Source organism: Anopheles coluzzii, chromosome 3 (assembly GCF_943734685.1).
Source record: "Anopheles coluzzii chromosome 3, AcolN3, whole genome shotgun sequence".
Classification (NCBI taxonomy): Eukaryota; Metazoa; Arthropoda; class Insecta; order Diptera; family Culicidae; genus Anopheles; species Anopheles coluzzii.
Window position 1 is genome coordinate 6,690,584 of NC_064671.1, and position 18,946 is coordinate 6,709,529.

Here is an 18,946-nt window from a genome sequence, read left to right on the forward strand (position 1 = left end):
CTATGCAAAACGATTAAAAATTAACGACAATTCTGAGACCCAAGGCTCACTCAGCGACAGTTTGATGCATAATATCCCTTAACGTATTGCTGGTAGCTTATAAGGCGCAGTAAATCAGGAATATAGTTTCATTATTGCTAGAATGTCTCGGTGGCATTCTTGTAACGCAAGACAGTTGGCTGACGAGATAGGAAACAGAGTGGAACATCTTACAACATCAATCACAGGAAATCTGGCGTGATGTTAGGTGAAGCACAAATCCCGACAAAATTGCTCGAATAATTCCGAGCAACAAGCAATCTCGACCTTCACTCGTTGCTGCCCTTTGAAGCTCGGGGAGCAAGAAATGCAAATTACCGCTCGGTGTGTGCTAGAGTGAATGAATTTAATTACGAAAGATTTGACCACCGCCCCGAGCGGGTTCGCTGCAGCATGCGAAAGAGAGCAGTTTAGTTTGCAGCTCAGTGATGAAAAAAAGCATGCTGTCGGAAGAGGAAAACAGCCAGCATCAGCTGATTGGAATCACTTCATTCGTGTTGGCAATTGGTACGCGTTTTTGTTGTGCTTCAATATTGACACGCGAAACTTGCGGAACGGAGCATAGGAATGGGAATGTACCGTGTTTTCCTCATGGAGAGCAGAAAAAATATACGCGAACATATCAGCAGAATCAATATTTGGTTGCCTTGTTTGTAAGACCGTACCTTTCACCGCGGGTCGGTGTATCGCGATCGTATCGTGCGTTGCTGTGCCTTGAAGTGAAAAATATCCCGAAATAGGGCGAACGTTGTTCCCCCACGGGATGGAAACAGGGAGCCATTTTTTTGCGCCCCTCCAGTTTACTTTAGTGGCAGTGGTTGGTCCAGGGTCAGAACGTGGGTCAATTGAGTGAAAGAGACGCTTTTAGGGGCATCACGGCTCAATGGAGCAAAATTCCATCCGCTGCGTTATCAACCCTGTGGACGAGATTTTGGCTGGTGAAAAATAGCTTGTGTGTTTGGTTTTTCATGCTTTGGGGTAGGAAAAATTTCAACCCATTCATGTAACACAAACGTTGGAAGGATGGAAGGAATTCATTGCTCTCCCGTGCACGGTACGGTAAGGCAGCACGATGCTTCATAAGATCGGTATCGTGGCGGGCGACCTGACCCGGTCCGTTGCCGTGGCAGCCAATACACACGCAGCATGGCCACACTGCCGGTGTAATATAATGGGTGGCAGAATTAGTTGTGAATAGCCCTTTGCTCCTGCTTTTTGTTTTATTTTCCCACCCTCCGGTGTGATAAACGATGCCAAAAAGGGTGAGCATCACTCCTGGAAAGCGTTAGCTTCCGTCCACTGTATGAGGCATGCTGGAAGGAATGTACTGGAATCAGTGTTAGTTATTTTGGGAAATTTGTGCTTGCTCCAGACTAGCGTTGCACCTGCAGTTTTATACGGGCAGAGAAGAAGCAGTACCTTTTGGTCAACGACGTGTGAACTAACACGTGGAACTTGTTCCGAGAGAGAAAGAGAGATAGCAGCTTTTAAAAATGTTCCAAAAATCAACACACAAACACGGGTTCGATAAAGGATCTGGCAGTGCCACCGGGGAAGTTGCAATACAGCAACGAAGGCAGTGCCAGGATGTGTTTTTGTTGTGTTACAAAAAAAAGTAAGTAGAGGTTCTATTCGTGGTGCAACAAAGGGGATAGTTTCTTTTCTAGTGACGTGTAACGATGCTATCATTGCTGACAAGGCACACTGGGGTAATGGTGCTAGTGAAGGTGGTCAAAATTGGTTGCAATTATTAATGTATTTATTTTTAAAAGTCTTTAAGGACATTCAACACATTTTATAAATATTTTCAATTCTTACTAAGAGCGTTTTATATACGGATTTTATTAGTATTTATGACCACTGCTTTCCCAACAGTGCAGCGATCATCTCCATACAACTATCCGCACGAACGCTGTTCACTTCACTGCATGATAATAGTGGTGCCTTATTTTAAATGTCTCTTAGGAGCTTTATACAAAAAAAAAGTTTATCCCCTCCCCCCGAAAATCCAATAAATCACACAACACACGTCAAAAAGTTCGTTTTGGTGATGGTAATAGCATGGTGTAGCGTGCTATCGGTGCGTTTCGTGGCTACTTGGCGGGGTCGTGTTGTTACTGCTGCTGGTGTCAATAAATCAACGGATAATCAGCGAAGTGTTGCAAACGTAACGGTGAGGGAAAAAGGGAAAGTTTTGTTGGTCGTTAGAAAGCTGAAAAGTTGGAAAGTGATGATGCTATTGTTCTGGTTAATAAATTGCTAGATAAGAAAGGAGCTTGTTAACTTGCTGGTGGCATTATCTATATGCTACTGAGAGAGAAAAAGAGGAATCAAGGAATGTAAAAGTTGGAGATTATAATGTTCTACGAACGAATGCATTGTCTTGTACCCTGGAACAACTCACACACTAGTATGGAACGCAACGAGAGCTAACGAGGAATCATTCACCAAAAAATAGGTCCTTTGGAGGTGGTGAGGGGGGGTTTAAATTTTGAGGCGGGAACAAACTTCATAAACGAACAATATGCTTACAATACAAACGGACATGACACAGCACACACAACAGCTACAGAGATTGCTGGAACGGAGATTGGGGTTTTGAAGATGCTCAGTACAAACACAGGGCCGTATGGGTGGGGGACAACAGGAGCAATAACGGGAAAGAATATATTCAGTACAGAGGACATTCCAGGAAAACAGGAAACAAATCAAAACAAACGTGTATCCCGTCAAGATCAATAATGAGGGTAATAGCGAAAAAATACACGGGACAGAAAATCACGTCACAGAAAGCGGAAATGGCACGCTGTACCTTCCCGGAAGGTGAATTGGCTGTCCCCCAATGATCTCGGTGTGGATGACATTTTAACACATTTGTACAAATAGACACACACCGCTTTGCGCAATGTGAAAATGTGTCCCCGTTCGAGCTCCAACCAACGCCAAACAAAGTTGCAGTTAATCAATTTTAGTTAATTTGTATGTTACATCTTTGAGGGAGGTTTTTTACCAAAATACCCGGTGGGCGAAATTTACGTTTGCATTTCCCGGTTTTTATTACGCTACTCTCCTGAGACGAGGGGGAAGCGCTTCTTTTCTTTGTGTTTGTTTGTTTGTTTGGATTTGATTCACGTTTTTCGCTTCTCTACTGGCTTACTCTTGGTTTTGCTTCTAGTCTCTCGAGAGCTTCGTGTTGACTTTGACCAGATTCATGGCGTTCGAGATGCGCCGTTTCGTTTGCTCTGTGAAGAGAGAGATAGATAGAGAGGGAGAGTGAGAAAGAAAGCGAGAAGGCACAGCAACGATCAGATGAAGGCGATCCACTTCTCTCCGGGGAGCTGGTGGTGGCGGTGATCTGGCAATGGAAATGGAAGCGTTTTCCCGCTTGATTGGACCGTGGAATGCGACGGAGGACGATGGAGCCAGGAAACGAACAGGATATGAAACACTTTTATGAGAAATCCCTACAGGGGATGCCCACCAACGCGATTCAGCGGGTTTAGTTTTTAGTGCTTGGTTTTATACTTTTTAATGTTTTATATTGGATTGCAGGAGGGAATCACGAGACACCAGTATGACGTCAGATGAGGACTATGAAGAGAATACGCCCGGGAACGGTGTCGACTGTGAAGATTGATGGAAAAGGGATGATAAAAAGGGTAGAAAAGGAGAAAGACACAGACACAACACAAAAGTTGACATCGATCGACGTGCTTTGCGAACTCGATTGCCCCGTCCTAGAAGCCGCCATGATGATGACGGAAGAAAAGGTTGAAACAATAAAACCATTCGTAAAATAAAAGTAGGTGAACGAAGAGCGCACAAATGCGTTAATGTAGTGTGCAGTGGTGGCAAACGGCTGTCCAACGTTTTGATGGATTTTCGGCTCGTTTTGGTGTGCTCCAAAGCGAAAGAGGAAACAGAAAATTGGTTGTATTGCATTAACGAACGCATCAATGGTGCGGTGAGATAGGAAAAAGGAGTGGAGAATTATACACATACACACACATGTTGTTAAGACTCGTACGTACACTCGTAGAACGACACAAAGGTCCTTTCGGTGATGGCTGACAGGAGGATGAGGATGGAGGCAGGCGTAGCAGAATGGAATGAAGAGACGAGAAAATCAAACAGATAAAACTGATCGTTAGGGTTTTGGGGGTAGCAGAATGAGTGTGGTAGGAGCGTATCTCCAAAGACACAGCTTAACATCGTTATAGAAACCATTTCCGTAACGCAAGCCGGTTTTGATTTGAAAGACACCACGGACGGGAACGTGTTTGAGGAAGGTAGTTTGTGGTATAAATTTTCATTCCCGTTCATCTCGCTCTAAACCCGGGCTCGGTATTAGGATACAAGCTTCTCGGGCTATGTGTGTGTGCTGTTCACTTTTGGCACGAAGATGTCAGAAGCTCCTGAATCAACTATGCTTTCTTGCGCTCCCACAGCCCTGCTGTCTGGGTCTGTAGTTGGCATGGGTATCTGATTTGATATGAATTTATTCTTTCATCAGAACCACAGCACAGAACGTTTAGGAGCGAGAATGGGGTTAGCGGAGACGAATTTCGGTCACCACAGAGGGCCGGAATAGTACATCCCCAATATCCCAGCAGCGAAAAGACGACCACGGACCGTTGGAAAGTCAGTGTGTCTTGTGCCAATTCCCGCCAGGGGAGCTGGGAAGCAGTAAAGATGTACTGTGATGTTTTCTCATGACACAGACACAGGAGCAAGCATGGTTGGCACGGTCGTATCTAGCGGCCTGGGGGGGATTGAACTTTATTGGCAGCGGTACCGGAACTCTCGGGTGAATTTTTGGTGTCTTATGTGTGTGTTGTGTGTGTGTCTATCAGTGGGCAGCGAAAAAGACACTTATAACTTTCTCCCCCTGGCGGGAACGGGAGAAGACACCGTACGCTCAAGGGAAATAACTGGAACTAGGACAACCCAAGGGTTGCTCCAGTTGGCTTGCTTTTGCGTCGTGTTTCGTGTGTTTCGGTACCTATCCCCGATGTAAGATAATAAATAATCGTAGCCTTTCTTGGGATGGGGTACAGCGGTTCGCTTCTGGGTGGTGCACCGATGCAGCAAGGAAAGGTTTTCTTATCATAAAGTGCAATGGACGCAGTAGTGGCTGGTGCATATTAGGTTTTTGGATGGAGTCCCAGGGGGACAATAATACAAGCACAGTATGCTATTTTGGGGATGAGAATCATAAGCGGTTAAGGTGGATTTATTGGATTGGCTTGGGACGGACGATAAAGTAAGGAAGCGTGTAACGCAGGTTTTCTTCACTAGACGCAATGATCGAGCAAAGTTATTGAGATTCTGAGATTTGGGAAGAGGATTAGGAGACACAATAAATAGTGGAAAATGGGTAATCAAAGCTATGTACTTATGTACGCTTTAAGAATGGTACAAGGGTGTTGAAAGGAAGTCATCTGGTTTCTTGCTGAAGTCCACAGTTAAGCAATGGAGCTCCTTGGACAGGTTCCTGGTGCATTTACTCATCTGTCTGCTATGTCCTTGATTTAAGACCTAATTTTCAAATCCAGGTACCATTCTATCGTTTAAAGCACGTAACATTCGTTTAATTTTAGCTTAATAGTTCAATATTAATCTACACGAACATAGATCTACACGTTATTCGGTCAAATAAATCATACGCAAGCGCCCGATGTTTGATTAGCTTCTATCAACTGCTTTCAGCATGGGAAACACATCAAAATTCATCTCACAAACCGTTTCCCCTGGAAACGCCCGCCTCATGTTTATGCAGAGTTGACAAAAATGTTTCAAAATTAGTTGATTATTTATAGCTTTCCTCACGAAACACGAACCCTTTTCCCCAAACACCACGCACCACGAATGTTGCAGTCCCAAACATCCCGAAATTAAAAGCAGCAGGACCTCCCCCTCGCTAGGGGCCTCTCCGGGATGAGTGTTAATTTGAATTTAGAATGAATCGAAAGATAATTTATTTGCTGGCCAAGCCGAGCCGTGTTGACGCACCGTGGGTCACATTAAAAACGGTGCGCCGGTTGAGAAGGTTGACAAATTGCTAATGATTTATAGGGGGCGCGTGCTGCTGCTGCTGCCGTTGATGGATCGACGCGACGCGTGGTGTTGACCGGTGTGCTGCCGTTTGGGCAAAACTAGGCAAACATCATAAATAATGATCATAAATTTGTGCCGAGGGTGGGCAATCGCTTTCCGGTGGGCTTAGTTTTAAAGCGGCAGCAGCATTTGCGGGCCTGCGGAAGCTAAACGCTGCTCAGGTGGAAGCGTTTATGTGATGCGAAAGAAGGGGATTAAGGAAAGTCATCAAAACTCCCACACAACAAAACAGGCGGCATGAACCGTCCGGTAAGCCTCGTGAATGGATGGATGGATGAAAATGGATTAGGATGGAAACCATCATCGATTTAAATCGCCGAAGCCTGTGCTGTGCTGGGGTGAATAATATCGTCGTGAATGGGCAAGAGAAGCTTAAAGACGTTCGTTCGTTTACGCAGCATGTTGAACTTCTCAGCCACGTGCCCGGGTTAGCACAATTATATTTGATTTTTCAATTTTTCAGTCTGAAAATTTTACGATCCATTAGGTTGATGCAGAGAGAGAGAACGAAAAAGAGGAGAAGCGGTTGAGTGCCCGTCGCTTCCAGAGCGACGGGTCTCAATTTAACGATCCGATTGTCGCATCACAAATAACCTCCGCGTAAGTACTGCGAAAAGGGTACTTGGGTGCTCAATTAGGCGCGTTAAAAGTTTTTCGGCTAGACATTCGGTTCGGCAAAGGATTATGACTTTGCTCACGGTTTGGACGGTTGTAGATAAGAGGTGATGGGTTGGGAGGGGGTTTGGGTAGGAAAGGGGAGTCGATAAACTTCGTAAACGTATTCGGAAACGTCTGTAGAAGGCAGCAAAAGCGGGGGAAGGGAATAAAATGGGAGTTTTTTCACCTGGCTGAGCGAAGTAATGGAGTTTGGGTTGATTCTTTTAATGGTCTAGAAGTGGAGCAGTTTTTGTTGTTTTACATAACCATGGAAAGTAAAGCAGGGGAGAGCAGCCTTTGCAAAATGAATACCTCCGACAGTGAAGTTGGAGTTTTTTTCTGTTATTAATTTTAACGACCCCTAGACAGTTCCAGGAAATTTATTCCGTAAGCGTGATCATCGAGTTGGTCTACGTCCAGCCCAGCAAGCTATGCGAATAATAAATCGCCCGCTCGCAGTACATATATGTATTGCACTTGTGTGCTCATAATGCGGAAGTATTTGCTTGGGCGAGGTACGTGAAAGTGCAATGCTACGAATCGATATAAATTACTCGCACGCTCGTACATGAAATTTAGACCCCACGCCCAATCCTCCAGGACACGATCGATCCGGAAGTGCTCGGAGTGCTTAAATATGTTATGAGGTTTTCCCACGCGCCGGTGTGTGTGTGTGTTTTATTTCCGTTTTAACACTCACCGAGGTGTTTTAAAACAGTCGGAATATGTGTGTGTGTGTGTGAAACAACACACATTGGTGCTGTAGGTGAATAAGCTTCCGGTACGTGACATGATTTACAAACACGCGTAGTATTGAATCTTTCCATCGGACCGATCGGTGGCGATGGTGGTGATATGATATGTTTGTGTCTAGCATATGTTACGGATATGTGTATATATTGAAAAAAGCTTCCCAGCCGTGGAGCTGCAGCTAGTGAAACAAGGCAAAAAAGAGGAACATTTATTTCTACCACACACTGTGCACGAGAGCTTCATATTATATTGCCATGTCGAACGATGCGATGAAATATAGTGTCGATCTTAGTGGCAATAATTTCCGACCCACGGTGGCCACCCGATATTAGCTTTTTGCACAAATATCATGCGGAAGGTTAAACCCATTTGCGGTATATTTATGACCCCGAACGCTAGACGTGTTCGGTGACCCTTCAGAAGGGAGGATTGTTGCGGAGTGGCACAGCGAAAACAACCAACCCACTAAGCACTCATGTTTTTCGGTGTTATTGCGTAGCCCGCGTGGCAAAACGATCCAAATTCGCATTTGATCGCTGAGATGGATGGCGGGTTGGCATGCAAAAAAGAGAGAAGAGTGCGCCATCAGCGTGAATAATTGCATCCGTTTTCGCTGGGCTGGGAAAATGGGCACATAAAACTACCACCCCTCGCCCGGTTTGATCCGTAGTGCATATTAGCGGCGATTAGTGACGCGGTTAGGAGCTTTAATCGAACATAATGACAGGCGAGTATCGATAAATTAAGCGGGTGATCTAAATGGTTGCGCTGATGTCATTAGGATTGCATACTTTAGGGCGTTTAAGCGTTTACGGAAAGGATAATCATTCAGCAAAGGAAGGATTTAAATTATGAAATGCTATGAAATGCAAGATGTGTTTTGTGCGCCTGAAGGTATGCAATGCAGTTTATTTGCCTTTTGATAGACGCGATTATCAAGTAATCTAGATTATATGCACCGATTGCATACCTGTAGGCGATGGCGAAGAGCGTTTATAGGCCCATTTTCTGTTGGGAGCAATTTAAAAGCATTTTTGAGTTGATTTGTTCTTTTTTCCTATTTTTCTCCGTATGTGGAGTTTTTTATGAGTCTCGCTCTCCTGAGTGAAGCAAAAAATCAATAACCTCATCGAATAAAACTGCCTCATAAATCGAGAACGGGGTTGATTGCACCCCGGTTGGTTCAATCCCACAAGGAAGGTCGATAATCGGTACGAGTAAAGCCATCAATTACCGATAATTGGCGCGTTGGGGGCTGCACTTACTCTTTTATTCGATCGTTTAATTCGTGCCGGCGAACAATTGAACCTACGTCGTACATACCGCCCACGAGTAGCAGCCCCATCTATATGCGGGACAAGGAGCGGTATAAAAAATGATTTAAATTTTCATATGTTCAAGCACGAAAACAAGGAAAAGCTCAACAAGACGTGAAGGTAACAATGGGTGCGTTCAGGTGCTACCTGGGGAAGGATTTGCTTTGCGATGTTCTCGGTGTTGTCCTGATTTACATAACAATCGGGACACCTGTTCGGTATTCCAGCTGGTTGAAAGTTAAATTGGCACGGACCAAAACGAACCAGCAGCAGCAACAGAAAAAAATGTCCTCGAATATCTTATTTTCGACTGTATAAATAAGAAGTGTTTTCCACCGCACGCAGAAAGGCGCCCAGTGGTGGACAGTTTGTTTCATTGGAAGGACGATTAAACGTTTATCTCGAGTTTTTGTTTCTCTTCGGGCGCTCGGCACGGGATGGGAACCGAACGCAGCTGTGCCATGCCGTTCGTTATAAATGCTAGGCACGGCCTGTAAATATAATTTAAACTCCCACGAGACAACTTCGTGCGATCCTTTGCCGGTGGGTGGGAGAGGTAGGGAAGCATGGGCCAAAGACCAGTATCCCGTGTTTGTCACGTGCAGTTTGTTTTAGCAGCGATTTCATGACTGTTGACAAAGAGCTTTTTTGCAAACACCGGTTGGGAGCGAGGAGGAGGAGGATTGTACTTTGTTGTTATGCGAGACGTTTGCGAGTAGAATATCGATCATTTGGTGAAGACATGCTGGCAAGGAGGAGAGGGCAAGCACGGTGGAAAATGTTTATGAATCGCTGATGAAAATACTTTCTCTGAACTTATATCGTGGCAAAAGTGAGCCATCATCGTAAGACTGCACGGCTACAAAATTGTTGACACCGTTCGTCAGATAATTGCGTGCGAAACACGCACGAACAAGTCATTCTCTTGACAGCTTGGAAAGTGTTTCAGTGGCAGTAAGGAAAATGGGCTTTTTTTAAATAATGAAGGCATAAAAAAGGCCTTCAAATGATTGTTTTATTAATGCTCATTTATGGTTCAATCTATTTTGATAGACATGTTTGAGTAAAATCGAAGACATCTTGATACATCCTAAAGAGAACAGTGAAACGAGAATATTTTTGGAATATATTATTGTTTTAGTGAATGTTACATGGAATACATAACAGCAACAAAAAGAATAAAGCAAATATTTTCCAGAACCAAAGTTCAAGTAAGAAAAATGATACTAAAACACTGGACAAAAAACACATTGCTTTGCATGACTCACGTAGATAGGAACGCGTAGGAAGGGAAAAACTTATCCAAAAGTATCAAAGACGCGAGAAGCGCAGAAAAAACGAGAACATGAAGCATCATTTAACGTCGCACCATTAACGCGCCTCGTGGCCAACGCACGGACAATAAAGTTTTCCCTAACGTTTGTTTGATTTGCTGGATGGTGCAGTGAAAAAGTAATGCACCACCACCAGCATCCTACCCTGCGGGGGGGATTACTGCCGTCGACTGTAGCAGCAAATGCTGGGCCCCTCCCGGTAACCTTTGACCATGACAGGCCGCAGCATTTCGACCGTGAAGATGTGATGTCTGACCTCATGAATATTCATTGGCGGGCAGTGAAGCGGAGCAGGAGCAGCCGGCCAAAACAATATCAACAAAGGCGAGCGGAAAGCGATCCGGAAAAATGAATAGAATAAACTATTCAACCTTCTCGCGCGTGTGGCAACTAAGCATTCAAACGTCAGCAAGGCGACATGGCACACGCATGGCAAAGGTAGCGCCAAAGAAAACTGTCGCATGGCGGTTCCTTTTCGCCGTGGCACTTCGGGTGGGGGGAGAGGGCAACTCACCCATATCAGTTTGACGTGCGTGTTGATTGAGTTTCCAGCAGAGCGCATAACTTCGTTAACTGCCGTTCTCCTGTGCGGAGACGGTTGGTGGGCAGATGGAGCTCCAAAAGTGGGAGTGGGGAGAGAGAGGGAGAGAGGAAAGGAGCAATCATTTTCCCAGGACTGGTGGGCAATCTGTATCCCTGCGCGTTGGGCCGTACACCCGGCCAATGAGACGCGCGTTGGAGGCGTGGCGGGCTGTGGTGGAATGGATACTAATTCAATAACGACGTACCGTCGTCTTCATGTACGATCGGGGCAAGTGAAACTCCAAGCGCCAACCTTTCCCTTCCTTTCCCCTCTCCCCGCTCCCTGGAGCGCCGGAAAAAGTTGTCCAAAAATAGTTTCGCCATCCGTTTATCGCCAATTCCGTGATATGGCTAAGCGATGTGACACTTGTACGAACATGGTTACTTTTTACGAGACGAGTTTATTTGCCCTTGGCATTACGGTTTCTCTCCGCACAGATGGGTGAGTTTGCTGTGGCAACGGAGGACAGGACCGGGTCTTGGCGGGACAAAACGACCAAGCGAATGTAGGCGAGAAAATAAAATTGGGCAAAGTTAGGGCAAATAATGAAGCGAAATTCGGAACCGATTCTATCCCATTACATGGTTTGGTTCGGTTGGGCGGTTAGCAATGGTTTGTGCGAAATTGGGCTAAGTGAAACAAGTGGATTGAATAAAGTTGTAAGTGTCAATCGCAAGAGGCTGAATCGTTGAATGATGAAAGGAAGAACTTAAGTGAAGAAAATCGTAAGAAGATAAGAGAAAATGTTAAAGAGATGATAATTAAAGCTTCAACATGAAAAACAGTAGAAAATCAGACAATCTATGATAAAGTTAAATGAATAATCTATAACAAACAAACTACAAACAAAATACAAAAAAAAACTATATAATTAGTTTTCAATATTGAATTCCATTCAAATGGGTAGCTAAAAATTATTAAAATGAACAAAGAATAAATCTCAACGATCTCAGATTCGTGACAAAGAACAGACCAATGACCAGGAAAAAATCGTAAAAAATCTCAACAGTAACAGAAGGACCAAATAAAACCGGAAAAAGAAACTGTAAAAGCCAAACAACACAAAAGCCACAGAAACACACACATACTGACTTTTGGCTTTTCAGGTGAGCCTCGTGATGGATGAGAAACCCTCAAAACCTCACCACACAATGCTCGTAATAGGATAAAGGTGGCATTTGCCTCACCTGCGCGTAGAGTGGAAAATACCAACACCGGAGCGTGCGTTTGGGTTTGTTCAAACAGTGTTCCGGTGTTCCGGTTGGAATGGTTTCCGATTGTTAGGAAATTGGCATTCGATTGTGATGAAGCAGTGGCCTACGGGGATGCTGCCCAAGTGAACAAAGGGTTCTCCTTTTCTTTTCGCCCGAAAATAAACACAAGAAAAAAAACCTTTTGTTCAAAGGCGGGTGAAAAAGAAGTCTTCTTTTTCCAACAGGGAATTTGAATCTATGTCCAGAGCATTATCTGGATCGCAATCAGTCCTCCTTCAAGCGGGGAAGGTTTGTTCAAACATTAAAGACTCTGTGGCATGAATGGGCACCTAATTTTGCACCATTCATAGAGCAACACCGTTTTGTGCGCCACCTTTGGGAAGAGTTGTTCCCATACCCTTTGCAATGTTTACCCGACGGACCCGTCGTGTTTGGGAAACATGTTGCCCGAATGCGCCCTCAAGAATCATCAAGCAGGGTTTGACAAACAAACCAGAAGGCCCGCGCGTATGCTCAAACGTATGTTTGAGCGCCGTGAGCAAGCACAAATTACGGTGACAAACTATAATCCTCGGCCCGGCTGTGTGTGTGTGTGTGGCTGTTGTTGCTCACTATTGTTGCTTCAAATTGTAGCTAACAACACGCTTGAAGGCTCGTCGGCTCGAGAGATCGTTTGCCAGCGCACCGAAGTGGATACATGCACCGTGCCGCCGCTACAAAGCAATCAGCCTAAGCTTATGCAAAATATACGGACAACAATCATCGACACCGTTGTACCCGTTGTACGGTTCGGTCGCACCAGCAGCCTTCTCGGGCGCATGCATTTCGTGCGGGTCCTTTTTTTCGGCACTTTTTCGGCATTTCATTTCCGGTTCCGGTTTCGATTGTGGTGCAGGCAGTGCCAGTGGCAACTCCGGACTCCGAACACGTGCGCCTGAATGTAGGCTCCGGATGTAGTAGCACTCGCATTCCGGTGCCGGCGCTCGTAATAGTGGCGGGATTAACATTGTACGCGGCAAAAGTCATGCAGCGCCCCATTCCCGCATCACACTTTTCGCAAACGCAAACGAACGGTTTTTGGCGATGAATGTTTTTTTTCTTCTTCCATTTGTAGGATGGCGGGGGAAAAAATGCAGGAAAAAAGTGAAATCAACCAACCGCAGCGCTTTATTCTTCACACCTCGCCTGTTAGTGTACTAGGGGGTAGTTTTTTGTATGGCTCTCTGTGTGTGTGTGTGTGTGTGTGTCATTTCTGCGTGCCGTGACGATGGTGCTGAAGCTTTCCGTGCACGAGACACACGAGATATTCGTTCGCTGCTGCCACCGTGAGGACAGACTGATTGTCGTGCGCTTTTTTGTGTGTGTATGTGGCATGCTGCTGCTGTTGCTATTCGAGAAAGCGAATTTTATCACCCGGGAATCTGCAAAAGAGCGAGGAGGGGGGCACTGGCCCGGCGTGGCCTGTTTGCCTTTTGTGTGTCCTGCTTTACGACCACTGCAGCGGGCGCTGCGGCAAAGTCATAAAGGTCCGATGAGTTTGTATACCGGGTCTGTGCATATATTGAAAGGGCTTAAGAATGAAATTGTTTTCGCTTGCCTCGGGCTCAGGGGAGTGTGATGCTCATTTTTGGAGCGCATATAATGGAAAAAAGGCGGCACATTCAATTTAGTCTTTATGGCGTAGAAATGGTGCTGGAATTTTTGGTAGCAAACTTGTCATTTAGTTTGGAGCACTGTGGAGTATTGAAAGCAGTTTGAAATAAAAACTCGCCAACACCTGCCATGTCGTTTAGAATTAAGGATCATTGCGCGAGCATCGAAACTAGCATTCGATTTAGTTTTGTAGTCACTCGGTTTGCCTGCAAAAATGGGTAAAAGTTTTAGTGTTCCATTTCAACGATTGCACCCCGCCCGAAAAACATCTCGAAAGCACTCAAACAGTCGATAATATTATCCAGCTGGCCGAACAAACGTTCATCAATTTCCACATGGACTGGTTCTTTCCGTTGATTTCCTTCGAGCACATGCTCGCTCTCTCTCTCACTCGCTGCACGAGATCGTCGTCTCGGTTAGATCGGTTTATTGAAACACACGCCACGTGCTCGAAGGGGGTGAATGTGACACATAAAAAGGCGGAACTACAATCGGAGCAGCGGGTGCAGCCACCACCATCAGGCGCTCGTTAGCAGCACAATCTCGAAGAAGAAAGGCGGTCGGTGGTAGTAGCAGCGCCATTGATTCGAACCGGTTATGGGCGATCTTTTTCTACAGACGTACGGAAAACTATTGCTTGGCGGTTAAGCGTTGCAGCCGTTTGCTGGGAGGAAGGATCTGAGTGTTGGGGATAGCAAAACATTTAGATTGAACAGCGTTTGAGTGGAGCTTGATTTGGTTGGATGAAATCAATGAAAAACACGGTACAGTATGACGCAAAACGACCGCTTTGACGACAGTTCTGCAATTGGCAGGTTTTGTTGGCCACGGTTGTCGATGAGATACAGAATCGTACGAGCTAGAAAAACGGTTTTGAGTAAGGAATATGAATATGAAAGTAACATTACAGGAAGCGATAGTTTTTCGTACGGAAAACACGGAAACTGTATATTGAAAAGACATTTATGAAAAGACATCAAAATACGGTACAAAAATGCTACAAAAATGACTCTGATAGACAGAGCTGAAATCATGTGAGTTGAAACAAAATCAAAAGGAAGAATATAAAAATGATAATTGAGACAAAACAATTTTGATAAGCATAGAGAAAAGCAAAATAATAAAAAAAGTCTTCAAAACTCAAAACGTTTAGCATATTATTCGAGAACATTTGATTAATAATATCCTTAAACATGTAAGAAAGTGTTATTAAAGGAGTTATAAAGAAAAAGCAACAAAATAACATCAAAAACTACTCTAAAGTGGCGCACAAAATACAAAAAATGCACATCAGATAATGAACACACATCGAATAAAATCTAACGGCCAAAGAGCACAATTTACACACAACAGTTGACATTGACACAACGATTTCGTAGAAGAGTGTAACAGAGAGACAGAGAGAGATAGAACTTGGTTGTTCTTGGTACGACAGCTAGCACGACACCGAAAACGTATACTTAAGCGCTGCTCAACGAACCGTTCCTCGCGGCGAAGAGCGAAGTCTCAACCGAAACCCCCACATGAGCGTCAAGTCATCCCTTTTCTCGTTAGAGCGTCCTGCGTTGCATCCTGCTATTTGCTCGAAGGCATCATTTTAAAAGACCCAACCCCCGGTTGCAACAACTTGACAAGCGGTTGGGAAATAATTTGGGGAGCTTAGTTGTTGCTGTTGCTGTCGTTGTATGTTGTCAAGCTGCCCACACCGTATAATGGGCACACCGCGAGCAATTATATTTTTGCTCTCCAGCGGTCTGTGCCACTCTTCACCACTTCTTTGCTTCAAAACTGGATGGTAAGTGTAATGGACGTTTCATTAGAGCGTATATTATTCGGACGCGTGTTCTAGGAACGCGCAATACCGGTACATCGGTTTTGCTGCTGTTTTCCAGCAATTGTGTGTGTGTGGTTGAGTTTTTATTTACTTTCGCAAATCCACCGGAAGGCGCATGTGACACACAGAGACACGGTACGGCACGCGTTTCTACGGCGTGTCCGAATTAGTTTTGCATCCTTCCAGCAGCAGCAGCCGAAGCGTTGGTCGGTGGTTGTTCGTTGATCGTTGGCGGGACGGGTACGACAGGACGGCGTGATGCGAACAATCGTGCAGGGATTAGCGCAAAAGCTGTTCGTTATAAAAGCTGTGCCATTTTGCCGCCCGCTTTGCCTATGTACGCTGAGGCGGCATCTGATGGGCGAGGGGGGTGGAGTGAGTGAATGAGCGGGAATAAAAAAAAACATGGGGCGGAAAGCGTTTCATTAGCGAAAGGTGAACCTGATGGTGTGGAAATTTTATAATTCGTTTGATTGTTTCGTAGAACGAAGCATGGAAGTGTTTCGTGATGTGTGTTATGTAAGGTAAATTATATTTGGTGTTCTTAGAATTGGACACCATTTTGTGAAACATGACAAGGTTAACTGGAATAAAAAAGCGTTCAAATAGCATTGTTTTTACAAATTACATACCTTTAGGCGCTGTATCACAAACGTTGACAGAGCGCCTAAAGTTATGCAACTCGCAAAGTATGATCCCTTCATTAAAGCGGAATCGAAGCAGGCGATAGGTGTGTTTGTGTTGCAAATATTCATGTCGTTTGAACAGCTCAACAAAATGCAATTGGTTAAATAATAAAAACTTAATCCATATTTTAATTCGCCTTTAATCATTGTTAGTAAAACAAAAGAAACATGTAAAACCACATCAGTGCAGTGGTCGAAAAGAACAGAAACACATATGTAAACCAAACTCACACACACACATATAACGATGATTCGGAAAGGGTTCAAACGATCCTTTGACGAGGGATAATCTGATATGTGTTAATCCGTTTGCCGTATTGATCGAAGGCTCGTGAATGTTTAAAACGGTACAAACAGGTAGGGATTCATGAGACGTTGATTGGATAACGGTGACGCGTTGATAAGGATAATTTTCCGAGAGGCGATAAAAAGGTTGAGTTGTTCTTGTCTGGTAGTAGGCAAATCATTTCAACGTTGAACTACCAAAAGTAAGCAGAATCAATGAACAATACGTTCATTAAAAGCTACCACTCTAATTCGCAAACAAATTGGTCCATTTTTGTGAATCAATTTCGCTGTTGACCACTCACGAATAGGTTCTAATTTGTGTTTCCTACTTAACATAATGTAAGACGACCATTTCGAAACACTTTCATCCCTTTCCGTAGGATTTTATGCCCTTTTCCACGAATTCAACTTCCTGTAGGCGAAATGGCAATGGCATCCAGTGACAAATGTCCGCCAGTGGGCGAAGGCATATTGTGCAGAACATTCATCGCAACTCCCGCCCCAAGCCTGAAAGTGTTGGCCACCGTAATGAGGGCGTACGGAAGCGTTCGCCCCGAATCCATTTGCTGATGAAGCAACCATTTTAAGCTAATTAACTCAACGAACGAACTGCTCCAAACGGTGAGCACGTACGCTACTGCGTGTACCCACTGCCCACTCCCGCGGCATCTTGGCAGAGTTCCGGCAGGCTGCCGGAACTGCTGTAACGCCGGAACCGATGCGGTGTTTCTGGTAGCGTTTCCCGGAAAAAACGTGCCCTGCGTTTGCCGTGCGCTCGGGTGTCGAATTTCGGTGTTATTTTTCGCGAACCTTTTGCACATTTGTTGCTTCATTACTGGGTCGTTCGGAGAGGTTGTGCGTTGTTTTTTTTTATCATAGCATGTTGTTTTTGGGCACCGCCAAGGAGGATGTTGCTTGCTGAGAGAGCTGCTTCCGTTTCGACCCCGACGGGGCTTTCGACAACAACCAAATCCGTTGAGCAAAGCCACGAATTCAAGGCTAGTGCGGAAGATTTCGGCGCTGGTGATAAATGGAATAATCACTGCCATTTATCTTCGTTTCATGCTGTTCTAGGAATGGGAAGCATTCCATCCTGATAGTCCTTCTAGACGCACAGCAAAGGGTACGTTCTATTGAGGTTGAGGTTCAGGACCTTATCATGCAATGATGCGTAAAGATTCGTGGGCGAATTTGCACAAATCACTGCCACAAAAGACGAACGAGCCTTCGCCGAAGTGTACAACCTGGTGAGTAGTTTTTGTGTGTAGGAGAGACAGAAAGAGTAAGAGCAGGAGAGCAGCTCTGATAAGCTGAGTAACGAATTAATCATGTTAATCATTCTGACCGCTGAGTGTTTGGTGGAGTGCGCACAAAAAGGCTCCACACCTGCCATCATACGACGCGCGCTTGACTAATTACTGATGTGCATGATTACGTCAAGCAATCAAGCCGTTCGGTAGGAGCCATCAGCTAGAAGCATTCATAAATCAAACTTTTTGCTTTTGCTTTTTGTGAGGAGATGGTCCTAATCGCAACAAAAAAGTGTACAACTTTAATTTAATAAAAAGGTTAAGCAAAGATTGTCGCAAAAGGGGAAAAACAAGCCTTCGGGGTTGGTAAAAAGCCCTTGTCAACCATCTGTGTTTGGCTGGTACAACTAATGAGATTTTGATCGAAAATATTTCACCAACTGGTAGCAAAAAGCTGGCAGCTTGAATGCTCGAAATGCTCCAGTTGCTCCACTACGGCGCAAGAGTTGCGCGGGGGTTTCCGGTTTTGCACGTGCTGTGCGCTCCCGGAAACTCCCTGCGGCGAACGAGGCACGAAAAAAGTCGTCGTGCAAGCGCAAAGTAAACTTTTTCCCTCACCCCAAAATGGCAGTGACAATGCCAGTGGTTCGCTCTTGCTTGTGTGCCAAGTGTGTGTGTGTGTGAGTACGCTTTTGCATGTCCGCACTGCAGCGTACTGTCTGAGCGGCGTGCTGAACTGCTGAGCACGTGTGTTCCGGCGCTACGCTTACTGGAGGAAGTACGGATGATGTATGACAGATGACAAGTGTGCACACCAGTTACTGGCTACAAGAAGCTGGTTGGTTTTCCTTCTTTAACTAAAGTTTGTTTTTGGGAAGGGTGGTGAGGGTTGAAATTCGCCCCGTTCAAGAGAGAGCATGGATCAAGCTTGTTAAGCGAGGGGGAACCTTTGAAAAATCCGGCTCGAAGGACCAAACGTTGAGATGCTACAATTGCTTCAAAGCGTTCGTACACTCACACTGGTAACAGATGCTGCTTTTTTCTTCCCATACCTTTGAACAAACCCAATCAGTGTTTAAATATTGATTCACACAGATTGACCTTGAGGTGAGGTTACATTGGTTTGCTGGCGAATGAAAAGGCTCTTCCTAAAAATACTGTGTATCCTTCAGTCAGCTCCAGTGTACAGAATCGTGTGCCAACTGTGTTGGGCTGTCTCGGC

General features: G+C 44.9%; 1 protein-coding gene across 6 annotated transcripts in view; it reads right to left on the minus strand.

Moving 5' to 3' along the window:
- The window catches only part of LOC120956488 (potassium voltage-gated channel protein Shaw), a 56,872-nt gene that overhangs the window by 3,885 nt on the left and 34,041 nt on the right, over nucleotides 1–18,946 (minus strand). The window contains exon 9 of one of the 6 annotated variants that reach the window (XR_007452524.1): nucleotides 15,147–15,854. The exons of 4 other annotated variants lie outside the window; for them this stretch is intronic. Coding sequence is in view for 1 of the 2 variants with exons in the window: in XM_040377983.2 (XP_040233917.1) it covers nucleotides 3,211–3,281 (71 nt within the window). In the remaining variant the exon portion in view is untranslated. Of the gene's footprint in view, nucleotides 1–2,795; nucleotides 3,282–15,146; nucleotides 15,855–18,946 lie in introns of those variants that run through there. One more of the 6 variants, XM_040377983.2, reaches the window with a different exon arrangement.